The following is a 21627-nucleotide window of genomic DNA, read 5'->3' on the forward strand; positions in this document are numbered from 1 at the left end:
ATTGGTAAATGTAAGGAAACACTATGTTTCAACTGCATAGAGGTGGGAGATTTTGCATAAAGGTGGGAGATTTTAAGAATCAGTACACCAAGTTCGGTTCTAAGTGCTATAATTTTTTGGATTCCAGGCACACCAGACCTGATTTTCAAAAGAAAGAAGTCGAATTACCATATTTCCCTAAGATAAATGAGCAACCAAAAGCAATAAAGAATAGCCTTACATATGACTATTTAAGGAGAAAAGGAGTAATAAAAAGGTTGAATAGCATGTTGAGAGAGTTTGGAGATATTTAACTTTCTTGTTAGGAGTCTTTGAACTTAGACAAATTTATTTTATCTTGATTGTGTTGAGAAAGAAGAAGATATCTAGAGTTTTTTTTCATCTTTACAACAAAGAGATCATTGTGAAAACGTCAAAGTAAGATCTATCACTAGCTTTGTGTTCTTTAACTTGGTTTGTAAACCCTTGGTGAAAACTAATGGATTTAAGGGTTGTTTGGGGTTTGATCATATTGTGATCATCATCCCACAACAGATAGAAAATATAAAACCTTATTTAGTGCGAAGAGCTTAATTTTGAAGCGATCTAGAGACCAATGCATGTCAACGACCGACGACGGTATTTGTTTTAAAAACTAGAACCTCGAACGACCAAGATTGCCAAACTCATCAAATCAAGTTTGGTGATCTTTAAAATTCATTTTAAACAACTTAGTTACTATTGTGGATGATTGTGAAGTTCTTTTGGTGTTTGTCAAATTATTTAGTGCAACGCTAAGAGACTCCATAATAGGACGGAGGAACTTTAAATGAAAACTCATTCTATCTCCATGATAGGGAAGCTTTCTCAATTTTCTTATTTATGGGATCCACAATAAGTTGTCTTTTTACAATTATATGAAAAGTTATAAGACCCATCATATCCTTGAAAAATGTCATGATAAGAGTTCGTTAATTAGCAAGCTCCTTGGAAAAGCTTCTTCAATAGTTTTATTTTTTAAATTTCAATACCTTTTTGGTTTGAAAAAACTCCTATTGTTGATGCTCTAAGGTCATTACATAGTGTTTTTTTCAACACAAGTCTATAAAAGATGTATTTTGATCTTGATTGCTATTTGTGTGTTATTATATTATATTTTACAAGTCTTGCATGCATTTAGGTGTGACTTATATAATTAAGTCATGTGTTGATGTCTTTTACAATATGATGGATGCGTAAGGAAATCTTTAAAAGATGTTTAATGTGTTATAACATGTACACGATGACATCTCATTCATTGGGAGTGATTTGACTTTGGCGTGGTCCGAACACTTTGTGAGGATTTCGAGTATAGATGGTTTGTGTTAAAAAATCTAGATAGTCTTTGCATTTGCAGGAACCTTTTAGGTGCATTAACCTTAGGCTTGGTATACATGGCACATTTGTGTGGGGTCATGTTAGACGTATATGTATTGTTTGATTGGTATCATGTCACACACATATAAAACATACTCATATGCATGACCTCCCTCAGTGTTTGACATGTAAGAATCCCTGAAGTAGTGTTTGTGGTTTTGCTGTTATGGCGATGAGTGTGGACGATGATGACTTTGGGCGTAATATAGATGCATGCCATGCATTGCATTATTAAAAATTGTTATGTGCTTACGAAGTTTTCACTTACTGTGTATTTGGTGTTTGTGAAATGTTTTCAAGAAGGGGCCTTTAATCTTATAAAATGATGTATTTATAGAATTATATTATTAGAGTCTATCTTCAATGTATTTCATCAAACTTTTTAGTCTGACGATTTAAAATTGTTTATGTGCTTACGAGGTTTTTACTTGCTGTATAATATTTGGTGTTTGTGAAATGTTTTCAAGAATGGGCCTTTAATTTTATAAAATGATGTATTTCGAATATTATATTATTAGAGTCTAGCTTCAATGTATCTCATCAAACTTTTTAGTCTGGCCATTTATTTTGACGTGTATCTCCCAAGTGGAGAAGAATGTCGGGCGAGGCTATTGGAGTGAGAGAGTTATTTTGAGATTTCAGTTGTAGACTTTCGGTTATTTTGTTGTTATACTTTTGCTTATGGTTTCGATATTCAATTTGGCATCCCTCGTGAACATTTTTATATAACATTTGTTTTAAATGTTTTCACTATTTGGGACTTTTCCGCTGCTATTTTAAGAAGTTTTTTTTTTTTTTTTTTCTTTTTAAAACTGCGGTACACTGGAAAATTGTATTATATAATGACAAAACCTCTCAAGTTGGATGCTTTATTGAAGTTTCCAGGACTTTTGGGAATGTGCTTGCTACATTTTGATTGAAGAGAGGATCTGTTCGGTGGCTTCAATAATTCCCTATCATTAAGTTATTTTTAGTTGATTTAGTCTTTGAAGTTGTTTGTTATTTAGTGATGATTTGTCTTGTTCCAGATTTTGAGAAAGAATCCTATGACTTGTGATTCTATTTTGATGCAGATTTTCAGAACCAATCTTGTTTAATCTTGTTAAGGGACCCACTTTGATGTGTTTTCATTTTGTTGTAGACGAAGCACAGTGATGGTTTCGCCTCTGCGTCACAAATTTTGTTTGATTTCTTGTTATTTTGTTTTGATTTTGAAAAAAACACAAAAATAATAATAATAATAATAATAAATAACTGAATATTTTAGGTGTTTTAACGTCTTAAATGAGTAATGAACTACTTGTCTTTTTACAAAACATCATTGAAAATATCATCAAGTGGAAGTCTGGAACGTTTTATTTGTGAACAAGTTTTGCTTCGCCTACATTCTTCTGAGCACTTTAACCCGTGTATGAAATGAGTATATAATGGGATGACGATTTAATTAGATAAATCCGTTTGGAATGAGTAAATGAGGTTCTTTTATTTAATGTTTCACAATAGTATCACACAACAATGCTATTAGCAGTTAAGACTCCAAACCACCAACATTTTAATTCCCAAAGCTGATTCCTTGTGCAAGTGGTAGCTCGCTCCCATAATTGATCGTACTGTTAAAATACAATCAGATATTATATTATTTTCACATTTTTCAGTCAATTTCTTATATTGGTTATGCATTTTCAAAACTAAATTTATAATCAAATAAAAGACCAAGTCGATATTATGAAGTATCGTGATCTCTTATTTGATTAAAAGCTTTCTAAAAGTATATTGCCTAAAGTAAACAATTAAAATTAAAATTAAAAAAATGACTGAAAGTAGTTTCCTTTTATGTGCAAAATTTAAATTTTACCAAGTCGAGCGTCTCATATACTGTTTCCAAGAATCGCTTCCGGCTTCACGGCCACCACCTGTCCCCTTCTCACCACCAAAAGCACCGCCAATTTCAGCACCATTTGTTGGTATATTTACATTAACAATACCACAATCGCTTCCTTGAGGTCTGTAAAAAACTCACATATGACAACTCAATATTAACTTAGAGAAAATTAGAGAAATCATTGTGATTTCATTGCATTTCGAATTGTTTATTTTTTTAAAAGGCATTGGTGATCTTCTATAATCTATATCGCCCATTAACCAACTTTTTCATTAAAGCCACAAAGTTTTAATTCCATTTTTTTTAAAACATGACCAACGATTTGGTTTTAGGGAAAAAAAACGGGAAAACATAAAAAATTAAAATTAGTGATCTGTTAATTGGCTTTTCAGGTAAACATGATCAATTTATCAATAATAATAATAATATTTAATAAAACATCACATAGGTTTTTTCAAAAATGGAATCAAAAGGTAATGGTTTTAACAAAAAAAATTATTTTGTAATGGATTTTCTGTAATTTTCACATTAAATTACCACCTATGAATAATATCGTCACTCACCCAATCCATTTAAAGATAAGTTCATGTGAGCGGGTGAAAATAGAACTTGACAATCCTTGAGGTACAGAATTGTTTATCTCAACAGCTTCTTTAAAATCCTGTAAAATTTATAATAATCATTAAATAAAGTATATTCATAAATTTTGTATAAGAAATTGGTCAAAAGTCAAAACTGACCTTAAATTTTAGTACATAAAGTACAGGACCAAACAGTTCTTCCTTCACAACATCAGCACTTGGTGAAATCTCAACTATTGTCGGCTGTACAAAGTTTCCCTCAGATTCTATAACCGAACCACCGGTGAGGATTTTCCCTCCCTGAGACTTAATGACCTTTATGCCCTTCTCAAAATTCTCCCTTGATGCTTTTGTATGCAAAGGTCCAAGCAAGGTGCCATTTTCTAAAGGATCACCTACTTTAACTTGCTTATATGCTTCAAGTAATTTATCGACTACAGAGTCGTATATCTTTTCATGAACAAGCTTCAATAAATAAATATACATAATTAGCATTAAATATAACAGAAAAAAAAAAATCATTTCAATTTTGAGATTCTTACAAGTCTACGACATGTAGTGCAGCGTTGTCCAGCTGTACCAACAGCAGCAAATAGAACAGAGCGAACAGCAAGCTGAATGTCGGCATCATCCATTACAATTAAAGCATTATTTCCACTTAATTCAAGCAGACATTTACCAAATCTCTCACTCACAGTCTGTTGAACCATCTGACCAACCTGTAGTTTTGTTATGCGCCACGTGTCAGGGTAAAATGGTCATTTAGTCTCGTTTAAACAGTTGATTCGGTGTAGAAAAGAGATAGAACTTATGTATATATGATTACCCATTCAGCCACTTTAACCATACAGGGCTTGAAGGGGAAACAAAAAGTAAAAAGCCCCTGAGGTAAGGTTAGTAAGGTACCTTTGAACTTCCAGTGAATGAAACCAAGGGTATGCGTGTGTCTTTTGATATGGCTTGACCAATTTCAGCACCCCCACAAAATGAGGTGAAAATGGCAGTTGGTAAACTGTTTTTTTCCAGCACTTCTGCAACTAGCTTAGTCATTGCTATTGTTATTAAAGGTGTGGTTGGGGCACCTTTCCTGCAATCATGTCATAAAGATAAGGATGAATTGGCAACATACTATACTATCCTTACCAATATAGGCAGTGTAGTTTATTTTTTAGCAACATATTTATATTTCTTCTACGCATAGTACCAATGCAAATGCACTTACATTTCTTTATTCATTGCACGTACTTATATCTTTCAACAATAAGTGCAGTGTACTTAAATTTTGCTAGCACTTATATATTGCTATTATCAGTACAGAAATGCAAGTAGATTGTTGTTATGGGTCAGAAACTGTAAGATGTTGCTATTATGTGTAAGGAAATGTAAGCATATGATAAACCTCCTGTTTAGTTCCACTAATGCAAGGAGAAGAAATGGTCAACATGATTAAATGAAGTCAAATAGTCAATGCAGAGTCAACAAAAACAGGGCAATACAGTTAGAGGAAGTCAAAATAATCAAGTCAGTTAGGTAACAGCTTCAGTTCATAGCTCATAGCTCAATCCAAATTCATCCCGAATCCATAATGTTCCCATATTTGTCAGCTACCCTTGTTAAATGAAAAGAATTACCAATTTACCACTATTTGAGTCGTCGTCATGGGAACATTATGAAAGCATAAAGCCTAGTTTCCAAAGTTTGATCTGGACAAGATCAATGTTTTGGGGACACATATTGATAATAAACCTCCTATTATATTCACTTATGCAAGGAGAAGAAAAGGTCAACAGGTCAATGCTGATTAACTAATGTCAAACAGTCAATGCAGATTTAATAAAATCAAACAGGTCAATACAGTTACAGGAAGTCAAAGTTATCAAGTCACTTAGGTAACATGTTCAGTCCTTAGCTAAGTTGTTAGTTGATTAGAATTTAGAAACAGTGCAAGATATCAGGGAGCATGGTATTGGCATAAAAGGGAGGTAAGAAGGCAGCAGTAGGCATCAAATGAAATGTATTGTAAATGTAGGAGAGAAGTAAATCAGTGAAAGAAAACATCAAATTTCTCTTTTTCTTCATCAATTCTGTATCAGCATATTGCTATTATTGGTTTAAAATTGTGAATACATTGCTATCATGGGTAAGAAATGAAAGTGCATTGCAGTTATAGGTACAAAATAAAGTACATTGCATGTATTCGTAAAAAGAGCAAAGTACATTGTTAATTTCAGCAATTTTTCCTAAAAATAAAATGAACAGCCCATGAACGCCTTTCTTAAATTATGTTATAGTTTAGTTTTCAAAACCAGTAACCATTTTCTTAAAGATTTTCAAGGATAAAAATGACATTTCTCAAGGTTTAGGTATCACTTACCAAACAACAGCATTTCCACAGACTAGAGCAATGCATGCATTCCATCCTACACAGCAACATTTGACAGTTTATAAGATAGAAGGTAAAATTTATTCATCAATATATTAACAAGTGCTGTAATGCTATTGCTCACCAAGAACAGCACAAGGAAAATTGAAGGCTGTAATAACACCAACTACTCCAAGAGGATTCCACATCTGTAAATAGTCAAATAATATATATAAGTGTAATGGATGAAATGAATAAGCATACATTAAATCAAAACATGTTAATAGTACCTCAAGCATCATATGATTTGGACCTGTCAACAAACCAACCATGGTTAGTATTCAGGGTAACCAATTGAGGTTGTAATGTTATTTTTCTTTATTTTTGAAATATGAAAGGAAATGGGAATAGAGTATAATAGAGCTTACGTTCAGAAGGTACCACAGATCCGTTTAATTGTCGGCTTAAGCCCACTGCAAAGTCACACATATCAATGACTTCCTGCCATGAAATGTTTTATTTAATAAGATACAACTTAATAAGACATGGTGTGAATTAAAAGTGATTAATTACATACTTGAACTTCTCCTATTCCTTCTGGAAGAATTTTTCCCATTTCAAGTGATAGAAGTCTACCAAGGTACTGAAGCTTGGTTCTTAGTGCATCACCAATCTGTCTAACAATCTCGCCTCGCTTTGGTGCAGGAAGCTAACAGGAAAAAAAATTAATTACAAAATGGTAAAAAAGAGATTATGGAAATATAACAGTAAACTATACCCATGAGAACTTTAACTTACTTGCATCCAAATCTTTGAGGCTTCATAACAAGCCTTTATGCCTTCTTCATAATCTTGAGAAGAAGCTTCTACTACTTCAGCAATGGTCTAGAACAACAAAATATTACTTCTGTAAAAACTTGTCATTGAATAAGATAATCAACTTAGATAGTGTTTGGATGAGCTTATGTCCCTTGAAGAAGTAACAATTATGCAATCGATTAGGGTAAAATATTATATTTGACCCATAATATATGAATAAGATGGTCATATAAAAACCCCTTCAGATGATCACTGTCTAATCACACATCCAAACACCCTTAATCGGATTATTGAAAAATTTCAGCAAGTTCAGAATCGAAATCAAAATAACCTAGAGATCAAACTAAACCGATTTGCGTTATCAAATTCAAAATGTAACTCTCTTATTTAACAGGGTGAAATATAGTATAAGTATACCCTTAATCGTCGGGATCTTTTAGGTAAATTAGAATAAACCTTAAAACACGGAAGAGTGTAATATTGAAGTACAGAATCAGATAGAGTGGATTTGAAGCAGAGGTGATTACCTTGTTGTTTGCAGGATTAACAGAGGAGACAACAGAACCACTCCCTTTCCAAACACCATTAACAAAGGCACCAGAATTTCGAGGCTCGATACCAATCTCGGTTAAGAACTCGTACTCCTTGGCAAAACCCATATATGCACGAAGCAATAACACTACACTGATAAATCAGATACATATCAACTAAAAAAATGTAGTGAACTATTAATCCGTATCAAAAATCATCTGCTAGTGTTGGGTATCACTTGCAGATCAGATCATTTTGGTGATCGTTAAAGATCTATTCATTACCTGAAACGCCTTTTGAACTAATTTGGGGAAAAAACAGCAGCCGTTATGAAGTCCTCTGGGAGTTTCAGATGAGACTGAGGGTTATTGTTTGTTAGAATTATTATAGAGAAAGGAGAGACGTATTACCGGAGAAGACTGTTATACGACAAAACAGTTTGATGATTTGGTGAGGATGCCACGGAAGGGAGTGAGTTTTTGGAGGGTTTTGAATCAGACGTATGCCTAATCGGTAACGGAACCATAATTTAAGGTACCACGTAGTACATCGATTACTCGTCCCCACTATTTTGCTTTTGGGATTAGGACGGAGGCAGCGGTCCCATGAGAACTATTTATTTAGACATTTATTATTATTATTATTATTTTAGAAAATAACACCCTAGCATATTAATCTTTTTTCGTTTAGTCGATTTGGTCACTAAATGTCTTTTCTTTGTCAATTAAGTCATTAAAGTTGGGTTTTACCTATTAATAACACCGTTTTTTCAAAAATTAAACGGCTTCCCGATTTCATTCTTATGTGGCTAAGTGATGTCACAAACCTCTTACCTAGACTTCCAACGTGGCACCTGACGAGTTATCTTCCCAATTATGCTATTAGTTAAAACCCCGATTTGGACCTCATTCATTTCTTTCTTACCCTTTCTTGAAAAGTCGAAGCAAGCACCCTCATTTACATAATCAGATTGTCCGATTCTTCAACACAATGTATGTGAGCTCGTCCAATGCAAGAAATCGCCTTCAAGTTGCTCGTGTGTTTGTTCAAGACGGTGCTATCAACTGTGACTGCGATGTTCCAACTAAGGAACAGACATGTTGGAAGCTCATTAACCCCGGCAGACATTTTTGGAACTGCAACAACAGCTTGGTAAGCTTCGATCTAGCTTGATTTGTTAATGCAAGATTTTTTAGGGTTTCACTATAAAAAACCCTTACATTACGAAAAAAAACTAAAAATAATTTTGATTATCTTGGTTTGCATTTGGTGATTAGTGATTACGTTTTGATGTTGTATTTATTTGGGTTTGATACAGACAAGACTGAGGAAATGTGATTACTTTGAATGGAAAGATGTCGCACTGGAAGAAGGTTACTACAAAAACCTCATATATTCCATGAAGCAGCAGTTAGATTCCAAAGAGGATCTTGGTGTCATAAAAACTTGAGGACTAGGAATGTTGAGTTTGAGTTTCTCCTGAGTAAGGGAAGAGTCTAGTGGCAAGCATGGAGAAGGGGATGTGTGATTCCAAGAAGAGCATACGTATGTACAAGCTGTTGGTAGTTGTTCTAGTTGTTGGGTATGTTTGTTTTGTTTTTAAGTTAGCTAATTAGTGTTGGGGTGTGAAGCTTTTGGTGAAGCTATTAGTGTAAGGTGTGTGTATTAGAATGTGAAGGTTTTTTGTATCTTTTGTAAAGTCAGCCTAAAGTGGTAATGTTCTGCATTTTGTATTTTTTGTAAAATCCCAATGACAGTTGCTAATTATCATGAATGTAAAGTCCCAACGACATATAACTGGAATGGAAATGTTTATGTAGATAGCGGAATGGAATTGTTTATGTTAATGGAATTGTTTATGTTATTCAAAGGAAACATGCATGTATGGTTTCATTTCCTTATATTAATATAATTATATTGGTTTTAGTGGTCCATGTTAAAGTACCAATTGTATGGGGACCATTTGCATACATAGTGGATGTTTTATAATTAGGGAAATGGGACCTTTCAACCCATTAAAGTAATATATACAGTACCATATACCACATTGACATTCATGCACATAATTCCAAACTATTCCATGCAAAATATATAAACAACCATCACCTTTTCTTATAGTTAAACACATTAAAAGACAACATTATTCAATTAACTTAAAATGGAAACATACTATCATAGTTGCCAAAAATTACCATATTACACAAACACAAACACAAAGTCAAAATTACCATCATCCTAATAGACTTACATTAAATCCATATTACACAAACCCAAAGTGAAATACACAAACCATAACATCCCACCCTAGTCAATTATAAGAGCTTTTCCCTTGGAATTTCTTGGATCATCAACACTACCAACTGTCTTTCTTAATTTGATCCTTAATATTCTCTACGATTTTCTTCTCCTTATCCTCTTCAAAATATCTGAAATTGGTCTAACATGTTGCACTTGAACTGTTGCACATTAGGAACCTCAACAGCTTCCTCAACCACAACACTAACTAGACTCTGACCATCTTCAAACACATCATTAGCTTGACCCTGACCATCTTCAACCACACCATTAGCTTGACCCTTATCACCTTCAACATTTTAAACCTCAACATTAACTTGATCTTTAACACCTTCAACATTTTCAACCTCAACATCCTCACCAACAAAATCTTCAACTTCATAACTTCTAGGAGGAGTCACTTGCATATACTGACCATAACCCCCTACACTACTAGATTCAGAATCATTAGAAGTAGGCTAGAAATCATTTTAAGTAGTCTCCACCTGAATTGGAGTCAATTCAACCTCATCATGTTTGTTGAGGTTCACTTGTACTAGCCTACATTAGAGGAAATAATTATGTAAGTGGATAAGCACATGTAAATAACTTTAAATAGAAAATGGTTTTACCTGGCCTGCTTTTCTCCTTGGACAAAGTTTTTGTTTCTAGTTTTTCCTCTCATTTACATCTTGGGGTCTTCTTTGTGGACAAGTAGCCTTGTTGTGACATATCTCCTTGCATATATTGCATTTGATTTTCTTTCGTACCTTATAAACCTTGTGTTTTCCTTTATTCCATGTAGTGGATTTCTTCCTACTAGTGGCTAGCCTAACAGGCATCCTTCTACTAATAGGAGGCAATGGTGGATCATAGTTGGTTTGTGGCCACATGTCACTCTCATTCATAGGGGCAATTCTATAATTGTATGCTTTTATAAAGGTTGTGGTGTTATACATGTTGTTCATATAGGCTTCTACATCCCTATCAAGATAGGATATGCTTGTTACATAATGAGCACATCCATATACATTCAATTGACACAACCTACAGGAGCATGTTTTCCTTTCCAAGTCTACTTGATATGCATCTACTGGTCCCCTAACCTTAAACTAGTTTAATCTACTAGGCAGTACCTGATAATGCCTATGGACCTTCTTAAGCAAATTCACCTTATCCCTTATCTATGGACAAATATGATTTCCCCATTGTTGTCCCTTCAACCTCATGTTGTACAATTTGACCATCATGTAAAATCTTATTTCCTCAAACATGGTGATTATGGGCTTCTTCCTGGTATTTACTATCACAAGATTAAAACTTTCAGAGAAGCCATTCTTAACTGCATCACAACACCTTCCAGGTTGAAAGAAAGCTCTACACCAGGTTTTTGGAACTTTGTCTATGAGATATTGATGGGCATCTGGGTTTAATGTCTCAATTTCCTTTATCACAAATTTAAAAGCATTCTTAGTTGTTGCTTTTGATGCTCTCCAAAATAATGTATGGTATATGGCTGCATTAAATCTCTTCTGCAAATTTTGGCAAATATGTCCAGCACACTGCATGTGCTCTACATATGGCAACAACTCCTTAACAGCATCTATCAAACCCTGTAAAAAAAAGATTTAAATCAAATAGTGTAAATTAGTATACTTGAATTACAATTTAATAAACTAACCTTATGTTGGTCTGACATTAAACTGAATCCATTTCCTAAATTCAAGTGCATATCCTCAATGAGAAGTTCCAAAAACCACTTCCAATTCTGCTTGTTCTCCACACATACCACAACCCAAGCAATAGGATATATTTTGTCATTTGCATCCCTCCCAACCACACAAAGCAATTCCCCCTTACAAATACCTTTCAAAAAACAACCATCAAGACCTATTATCCTTCTACATCCTTCCATCTAACCTTGTTTGACTCCTTGAAAACAAACATAGAACTTGTTGAAATACTTCTTTCAATCTGAGCCAGTCTCCACATCTAATTTACAATTGACCCTGGATTAGTCCTCAGAATCTCATGGTCATATGACCATAGCCAACCATAATGTTCAACAAGACTACCTTCAATAAGTTTTAGTGCATACTTCTTTGCTCTCCTGCATTGGCCCATACTAACTTGGATACCAAATTATGTCATTACCTTTACCCTAAGCTTCCTTACACATAATTTTGACTCTGCACAATGTCTCTGGTATAATGCTTTCAAATCCATGCATATGTCACTAGTGACCCTAACTTGAAGTTCCTAGCACAATTATGATAAGCTTTTAGTAACTTGATTTGGAAACTCTGTTCATCACTCATCCAAGAAGCCCATAGTCTAAATGTGCAAGCACCCTTACTACACCTAACCAAAAGTCTTTTCCTATCATTTTTTCAAAACAAAGTTGATATCCATTAGCCATAACATAGTTACACAACATTGGTTTAACTTGAGTTGGATCCTTAAATCTCATTCCAAGAATTGGTTTTTGTTTTTTCCAGTGTATCAACTCATTAAAAATTGAATGCATGGGTGGTTCATCATCATCTACAATGTTGTTATCCTCACCCTCATCAACACATAACTTACTCAAGAAAGGATCATTTGATGTCCTATTCATAATAACTACATACTTACTAAATTCCATATTCGTATTCCTAAGTTCATCTATAGTATCCTCATTTTCACCATCAATACAAAACTCATGATCATCATCATCATCCTCATCATCAAACCACCCATCTACTCCCACTCCATCATGATCGATATAAACAGATTTTATACCATCTGTTCCATAAGCATCAAATATAAAAGAAACGAATTCCACATCATCTAAAATGGGATTAATCCCATCCATCAGAGAAAGGCTTGGTTCATAGTAGTACATCTTTTTAACCTCCTCATACATGAAACGTTCGAAGAAAGTGACACACTCAGAAAATGTCATTGAAGAAAAATCAACATCATTAAACATGGTTTTGACACCACCAGTGTAAGAGAAAGGATTTCGAGCAAAAACCCCCTGATAGTTGAGTTCCACCATCGCAAACATTCCATTAGGGTCTGGTTGTGCCATTCCACCGAATGCTTTGATTCTTCAGCTAAACCACAAATATCCTTGAAAAAACCCTATCTCAATTTCGTGTTTTGGTGATAAATGAAGAACATAGGTCGACGGGTGAAGCAAGTGAGTTTAAGTATCGAGTCTTATATCATTAATTGACGTGGCACATCCTACGTGTAATCTGCTTGCTACATAAACTAACTATTAAATCTAACTTATTTACACCTAGACAAAGTCAATCGGGAAACCATTTAAAATCAGGGAAAATGACTTAATTGACAGGTAAACCCCGACTTTAGTGACTTAATTGACCAAAAAAACTTTAGTGACCAGATCGGCCAAATGGAAAAAGATTGATGTGCTACAGTGTCATTTTACCTTTTTTATGGGGGAAATGACACTAATCCCTTAAAAGTTTTTAGGGTTGTTCAATTTAGTCCTTAAAGTTTTTGTCAGGATTTATCGCTCCCTAAACTAGAATACGACCTACTCTTTTAGTCCTTGTTAACCTGTAATAGTCAGTTCACCATGCGACAGTGACCATTTACACCAAAAAAACTCAAATTATGTCCCTGTAAAACCAAAAAATAAGTTCATGGATCAAATGCTTATGCCACAAGATCGAAGAAACAAACTACTAAATTTCACTTAATTAGATGAAGAAACATGCCTGTTGATGACAGGAATTTCCAAAATTCCTGCTCCAATAGCTCATTTTATTTCTGAAACCGAGGGTTTATTCTCATTTTCTCAGTTTCAGGTTTCTTTTTCTCCCAAATCACATCAATCTTGTGGCATAAGCATTTGATCCTCGAACTTATGTTTTTGGATTTATAGGGGCACAATGTGAGTTTTTTTTGGTCTAAATGATCATTGCCGCATGGTGAACCGACTATTACAGGTTGACATCAACTAAAAGATCAAGTCGTATCTTAGTTTAGTGACCCATAAAGCCCGAAATAAACTTTAAGGGCCGAATCGACCAACCCTAGAATTTGTGTAGGGCATTTGTGTCATATCCCCTTTTTTTGTTGGGTTTTATACAAACAATCTTATGTGTGCATTTGTGTCTATTAGACATATAAGCATTGAACACGAAATAGAAAACCCTAATATGCATCTAATATTTCGAAATCTACATAAGAAAGATTATAACAAATACCTTTGTTGCTCTATAGTAATAACAACCTATTCTTGAAGATCCTTGCTTTTAGAATAAGTACCACAAGTAGTACCTCTAATGGCTTACAAACACACTAGGTTAAGATGATGAATATGAGAGAGAAGAGAGAGGAGACACTTGCTCAGAAATTCGGCTCTTCTAGGGTTTCTTGGAGGTGCACGAATTCAAGAGGCTAAGGGGTCTATTTATACCTAAGGCTAGCTAGGGTTTTGAGGTAGAAACCCTAATTCCTTAGCTTAGGGCCTAAGCAAGTCTATGGACTCCCTTACCTTAGGGCTTGGAAAAAATCTCTAGAACCCTCTAGGTATTTTCGGCCCTCCCTAATAAGGGTGATCTAAGGGCCCAAAACCACAGCTATCAAATAATTTCAAAACAGCCCCTGCACTTTTAATCCGTTCCTTTAATCCTGAAATTAATTGCAAATTAATTTCTGATTAAATATTAATTAATAATATGATTTCTAATTAATATATTATCCTTATAATATATTAATAAATCAATTTTATGCACCAATTTATTATTTTAAAAAATAAACTTAGCCTCTCTCTCCAATAGTCATCTTGTCTAGTTGCCAGTGTGAAGGCAACCCAAAAGGATCATGCTACTATCAAATTCAGTACATACCAATTGTAGTCATGGGCTCAGACACCTAATCCAAAAGTCACCCACTTGGATAAGTCTAATAAATATAATTTCAAGTATGACTTCAGAATCTGATCAACAATCGTAGCTCTCAAAAGTCGTTGTCGAACTCTGACCTAGTCAACGATGCGTCCTTTAGATAAGGGATCATATAATCCTCCGTTCTGCAAGATATCATGTAGACAAGGACATAGAACATAATCATTCTCATTATCCAACAATTTGTTTCCCGATTTCTTATTTGTTTTTAATTGAACACGTCAATTCAGTCTTAACTGGGCCCGACACATAAGTCAACACAAAATCATCGAGGGGCCCAAGATATCACTTTTACCCTTTGAGATAAAAGGAATAGATAAACTTTGAATTATATTCTTGTACTATTTACTCATCAAATCTTACACAACAATATGTTATATAACATCAAGTTACTGATGTGTTTACGCATTATCAATGCACAACCAACTCATAAACAATAAATCTTATATCTCGGTTTAAAGATTATATGATATTATCGTCTCATAATTACTCATGATAAATTCCATGAAGTAATTCAAATGAGCGCGTGTAACGCTCGTGTTTATGAGCTAAGCATTAATGATGATGTAATAGTCTTGGTCAACCATTGTAACTCTTTTTGAAGTAATAAAGATGAATTATTTGAGTATTATGTGAATTTATATGCTTTATACTTAATTATGATAATATAATAAATTAAGAATGAAATAAGCATCAAAAATAAAATGTTAGATAAACTCGATATCTATGAAGAAAGTTGTAGTAGTCGTAACAAGGATTCCGAAGATATAAAGAACGCCGAAATCCGAGTTATAACGAAGAAGTTATGGTCTGTCAAAGTTTTACGACAGAATCGACACGACGCTGTGTGACGTAAAAAGTGAATTTATGATAAAGTGCTTTAGCCTTATCGATCTAAAACAAAAGCCGTAGTGTTCGATAAATTGAGAGCATGCATAAGAAGAATGTCCAAATCTAACTTCGTACGAGGAAGTTATAAATTTTCTAAGATTTGGCATAGCAGTGTGCAGCCCGAAATTCGAATTATAGATCAAGCGATTTTTAGCGGACACAACCTAAATGAGAATCAAAGATCTCGTCAATAGTAGTTCAACGGTAAAAAGACAGACAAAAACGGACGTCGTATGAAGAAGTTATGGATTTTTAAGGGACTTTTCCTGTCCAGGTCTGTTAAAAATATAACTTTAAAAATAAAGTCAAAATTAGCTGACAGAGTCTAAACTAAAGTTGTAGAGCACAATTTACCAACGAGTGGATATAAAGAATGTCGAAAATAGAGCTCGTATGCAAAAGTTATGAATTTTTGAAGTTCGAGGCACACATTATGAAGCTTATCTGAAGGAACCCCCCGCGCAGAAGATTACGCCCCGCGTTCGCGTGCTTGGCCTCGGAAGCTCCATGTCGCCCCAGTAGACTTCAGACACGTACCCACCGGAACACACTGCGTTCCTCCGAGGAACGCGCTGCATAGACCAGGCCAGTTTCCCTATAAAATAGATGCAAGGCTGCCCGAATTTCTGTTCAATTTCCCTCTTTCTTTCACTCTGTTAGGGTTGAAGTCTTGTTGTAAAGAGTCGAAGTGTGTATTGTATTTCATATGTAATATATTTACTAAGTCATTTTCATGTTCGAAGCGTAGCTCTTAGACTTAGTATTTTTTGTACTCTCAGTTTCCTATAAATAGGGACTGAACATAGAGTTAGAAGAAAAGTTTTTCCTGAATGTTGTCTAATTTTTTACTCTTGTTCATTTGAGAGTAATAAGAGCTGAAACCGGATTCTATTTACATTCCGTGTTCTTAATTGATCTTTTACTTGTTTAACTCTGATTCTATTCGATTTCTTGTTACAATCCCTCTTCAATTGGTATCAGAGCAGGAACCAAACTGCAATGATCTGATTTTCATTTTGAATCATTTCTCGTCTCAAAAAGTTTCCGCGCTTTGGTTCTGAAAATCTCGTCTGATCTACAAATTTGATTAGATTCTGCATTTGAGTTGTATGATCGAGTGATCGATTACAAGCTTCTGATCAATTCATTTGATCAAATTTCAAATTCATCAAGTTTTCTAAATTTTCTCGTTTGTTCATCAATGGTGAACCTCAACTTGAATAAAATGACTTCTTATTCTCATCTACTTGGATCATCAACAAAAATTCCAATGCTGATTCCAGAGTATTACGATCAATGGGCGGATTGTATGGAAGACTATCTGAATGGACTGGATGAGGAATTATGGAATTGCATCAAAGGAACAGTCCAACCTCCAGCAAATGTTCAGAACATTGGTTCATCTACAACAACTTCTGTTGTTGAAAATCAATCCACAAGGCTGGAAAACAATGAGAAACGCTGTATGAGAGAGTTGAGAGGTGTATTGCCACCTGTTTTTTACAACTACATCCGTGGTTGTAAAACTGCTAAGGATATCTGGATCACTCTCAAGGAGAAGTATCAGGGGAGTGAGAAGATGAAGATCAATTCATTTAAGCAATGTTTGGTAGAGCTGAAAGAGTTCAGACAAAAGGAAAATGAAACAATTGAAAGTTATTATGATCGTCTGAATGAGCTGATTTACCGATGCAATAGGTATGGAATCACAAGGTCCTTAATGGAGTTCAATCTTACTTTTTTCATGGGACTTCATAAGGAGTGGAGGAGTGTGAGTATGATGATCAAAAATCAACGAAGTTTCGACTGTTCATCTCTAAATGATGTGTACAATCAGTTGAAAACACACGAAAGTGAAGTTTTAGAAATGATGGAAGAGGCGAAACAGGGCATAGGAGGACCTCTAGCTCTGGTTTCTAAAGTGTTTGTGGTGGAGACTGTTGAAAAAGAGGGTTCGGATGAAGAAGGTTTTCTCATGAACTCTGATGATAAAGCTATCGCTTGTTACTCGAACAATCGAGTTAAAAAAAAATTCAAGAAGCCTTTTAATCCCAAAGGGAAGCAAAGTGATGGAAAAGGAAGCTTTTTGAAGTCTGGTGTGGATGAGAAGAAGAAATTCGAAAAGATTGAGAAGAATGATGAAAAAGGGAAAGAGTCTAAGACAGAGAAGAAACTGAAAGGTGATTCTGGAATAGATTGTCACTATTGCTACGGGGCCAATCATCTTGTGAATGATTATATGCTTCGTAAGAAAGATGAGAAGAAGAATAAAGTGAAGGACGAAGCGTACTACTCTGAGAAGCTTGAAGAGGTTCGTCCGAAGGCTAAGGGGATGTCGCTAGTGGCAAGAGGAGAAAATGAAGATGATGGTACTTATTAGATCTGATCATCTGGATCTGATGATGAAGAGATGAGGCATCCCACTCATGGTTCCATGTTTGCTAAGTTTGAGGATGGAGGAGAAGAAGTGACTGGTCGATGCTTCATGACGAAGTCAAGTGACAAATCTCCAATGACAACAAAGGTACGTTCTATTCTTGAGTCATTTAACATTCCTTTACAAGCATATGATTCTGAAATAATTGCTTTTGATGATATTGTTGCTTTCGTTGATGCTATTGTTGTGTCTGCTAGTAACGAAACAAAGAAACTTAATAATCAACTACTAGAGACACAAAAGTTACTTGACACGAAACGAAGCAGAGTAGAGTATCTAGAATTACAATTAAAGAATGTTAATACTAATAGAGAAAATCTAGATAAGGATGTTAGGATGTTACTTGCTCAACGAAACATCTATTGTAATTCAACTAAGCGGTTGTATGCAAAATTAACTGTTTTACATCATTCATCTGAGATTAGAAAAGAACAACATCGTAAGTTGTTACCTTTTCTTGTCTATGAGAGAGAAAAAGTTGACATCATCTTGTATGATTGTGAAAATACCATAGTTGATTTTAACAAAGTGGCAAATGATAGATATGCTTATGGTATTCTTAAGATAGATGAATTTCTAAATGTTGATGAACTTATTGAAATTGTGAATGAAAGTTTGACAAAAGATGAACAAGTGAAATTTTTGAAAAGAACTGAACATTCGAAACTTGACTCTCAATTCAATTTTGCTGATATTGATGATAACTCGGATAATATTAGTGAAATCGGTGAAATTGAAGAAGAGGAAAGTATTGATTGCTCTCAGTTAGCTATCATTAATGTTACATCTAAGATCAAAGGTAAAGAAATTGTTAATGATTTGATAGTTGAGGATGACATTGGAAAACCCTTTACTTCAAATGTTTGTGACTTTGATGATGTGGAGATACGAGACAGTCAAACAGATAGTAGTGATGATGAGGATGACGAAGTCAAAGTTTCGTGTAATAATAAGTCAGAAAAGAATGTTTCTAATGAAACATTCATTCCAAGAGTTGTTGTTGAACAAGTTTATGGAGGAACTGAAAAGTTTAACAAAGTGATGAATGAAAAAGGTGCTCACTATTTGGAAACTAATATTGTCGTGTATCCAAATTTTACATGCACAGATGAAGTAGTTTTTCCAAATCAAGTATTTGTCACTACTGGGAATGCTGAGAACATCAAGCCAGAGTTTAACAAATTAATTGAAGAAGACAAAAAAAGAACGACAGACGAATGATTCTTTTCGAATCAAAGCATTGTTGAAAACAACCTAACGAATGATTCTTTTCGAATCAAAGCATTGTTGAAAACAACCTAACCAAGAATTCGTATGTTTTTCAAAGACAAAAATCAACACGAAAATGGGTTGTAAAATCAGAAAAAGAAAAAGAAGTTTTCAAACAAGAAACTGTTGAGACATCTCAAGTTGTAAAATTGAATTCACCAAAATATAAAACACTTGTTGAAAATTTTTCAAAAGAAAACGGAGTTTCAAAAATAAAAGCACGAAAAGCAATTTTTTGGCAAGTAGTGTTAAACGAAAAACAAACATTCAGATCAACAATGAAAACGCAAAATCCCACTCTATCAAAATCCAAAGTTTTGTCTGATTCACGATAACGAAAAATCAACAATTTTTCAAATTTAAACTCATCAATGATTTCTCAAACAACAAATCATCAAGAGACGTTTTTCAAAAGAAAACCACAAATACTTCTTATCATTATGCAACAAATGTAATAGACTCATTTCCTTCAACTAAGCATAAAAGTGATACAAATCAAAAGGTTGAAAATGTTCGAAAGATTGTCAAATCTCAAAACTTTAAAACAAGTCACAACCTTGTGAATGTTCGAAAATATGACAATGTTCAAAAATCAACACATTCTCAAACTAATGTCAAATTCAATCCACAAAAACCTAATTTTCCAAATCCATCAGTTCATAAAGCAACAAAGGTTATGAACTCAAAAGGTACTTCGGACTTGAAATCAATCAATCATTGGCTTGAAGGACAAGGGAAAAAGTTTTAAGTAGGAAAGTTTTCTCAACAACAGATTCGAAATGCTTATGAAGAGTATTTGAATGAATCTTCAACACAAAGTTCATCTCTCAAGATTCGAATATTCCAGTTCAGAGATGGAAACCAATCAACAAAGTTACACAAATTGAGAAGCCTAAGGTGGAATCAAATGAAACTCCAAAACTATTGAAAAATTATGTTTCAATATCTTTAACTAATGATGTTGACTTAATTGATAGTGTAAAAAAAAAGTTCGAACTTGGGCTTTGAGTTCGAAATTTCATTCTTTGTTTCAAGCTAATAACCACGGACCCACAAAACGTTGGGTACCTAAATTCTTTACTTAAATACAGGTATTGTGTGACGAGCAATATGATGAGAAATGGTATATTGATAGTGGTTGCTCTCGTCACATGACTAGAAGAAAGGAGAATTTAAGAGATTTTCGAAGTCTTGAAAATCCTAGAGTGGTGAAATTTGGAAATAATCATAAATGTCAAGTCAAAGGTTATGGCAAAGTAACAAATGGCCAATTCACAGTAAATCGAGTTGCTTATGTGGAAGGTCTTCAACATAATTTGATAAGTGTTTCGAAACTTGTTGTGGGCACTGGGAATCAAAAGTTGAAACGAATGAAGTGTTGTTAAAGTCGAAAAGATATGGAGATATGCTCACACTAGATATCAAACCAATTGTAGGCAAACCATCTGTGTGTCTACTTTCGAAAGCTTCAAATGATGTCAGCTGGTTATCGCATAGGCGTTTACTACATCTTAATTTTCGAAAATTGAATAAGCTGGTTACAAAAGACTTAGTTCGTGGTTTATCTGTATTGAGATTTGACAATGATACTCTTTGTGCAGCTTGCGAACAAGGAAAACAACATCGTAAAGGACATCCAATCGTCATAGATTCGAAAATTATTGAATTGTTGGAACTTCTTCACATTGATCTTTGTGGACCATCAACTGTTGACACACTCAACAAGAAACGGTATATTTTGGTTATTATTGATGATTTTTCACGATTTACTTTGGTATATTTTCTCAGGTTAAAATATGAAGTTGCTCAAACAATGATCAAATTTATCAAGAAAATAGAGATGAGTCTGAAAAAGAATGTTCGAAGAATCAAAAGTGATAATGGGTCTGAGTTTAAGAATAATGTGCTGGATTCGTTTCTAACGGAAAAATGGATTTCGCATAATTTCTCATCACCATATACACCTCAATAAAATGGTGTTGTCAAAAGGAGAAATAGATCATTGTGTGAAAAGGCAAGAACAATGTTGACATATGAGAATCTTCCTCAGTACCTATGGGCTGAAGCTGTATCAACAACATGCTTTACTCAAAATCGATCGTTTATTCATAGAAGATTTAATATCACTCCATATGAAATAATAAACAATCGAAAACCTAATGTAAAATTCTTCCATGTTTGGTTGCAGGTGCTTCATTATGAATCTCAAAGATAATCTTTCAAAATTTCAAGCTAAAGCTGATGAAGGAATATTTATGGGA

The 21627-nt window shown here is 34.2% G+C and overlaps 1 protein-coding gene across 4 annotated transcripts; it reads right to left on the reverse strand.

The window, feature by feature from the left end:
• Positions 1-2859: 2859 nt before the first annotated feature.
• LOC111910340 (aldehyde dehydrogenase family 7 member B4) lies at positions 2860-8091 on the reverse strand. Of its 4 annotated transcripts, none has more exons than XM_023906171.3 (15): positions 7981-8091; positions 7855-7909; positions 7567-7718; positions 7019-7105; positions 6798-6929; positions 6649-6721; positions 6511-6533; positions 6366-6429; positions 6233-6278; positions 4765-4945; positions 4401-4577; positions 4018-4323; positions 3841-3938; positions 3251-3400; positions 2860-3005 (listed from the first exon to the last, which is right to left on the reverse strand). In XM_023906171.3, exons 3-15 carry the CDS (start codon positions 7696-7698, stop codon positions 2948-2950), a joined length of 1527 nt encoding a protein of 508 aa, XP_023761939.1. In that variant the 5' UTR covers positions 7699-7718; positions 7855-7909; positions 7981-8091; the 3' UTR covers positions 2860-2947. The 4 variants fall into 4 exon arrangements, with proteins under 4 accessions (XP_023761939.1, XP_023761937.1, XP_023761938.1 ...); XM_023906169.3 differs by having other exon boundaries at positions 7567-7723; positions 7981-8090; XM_023906170.2 differs by having other exon boundaries at positions 7567-7723; positions 7855-8072.
• Between the last annotated feature and the right edge of the window lie 13536 nt (positions 8092-21627).

This window comes from Lactuca sativa, chromosome 5 (assembly GCF_002870075.4).
Source record: "Lactuca sativa cultivar Salinas chromosome 5, Lsat_Salinas_v11, whole genome shotgun sequence".
NCBI classification, from domain to species: Eukaryota; Viridiplantae; Streptophyta; class Magnoliopsida; order Asterales; family Asteraceae; genus Lactuca; species Lactuca sativa.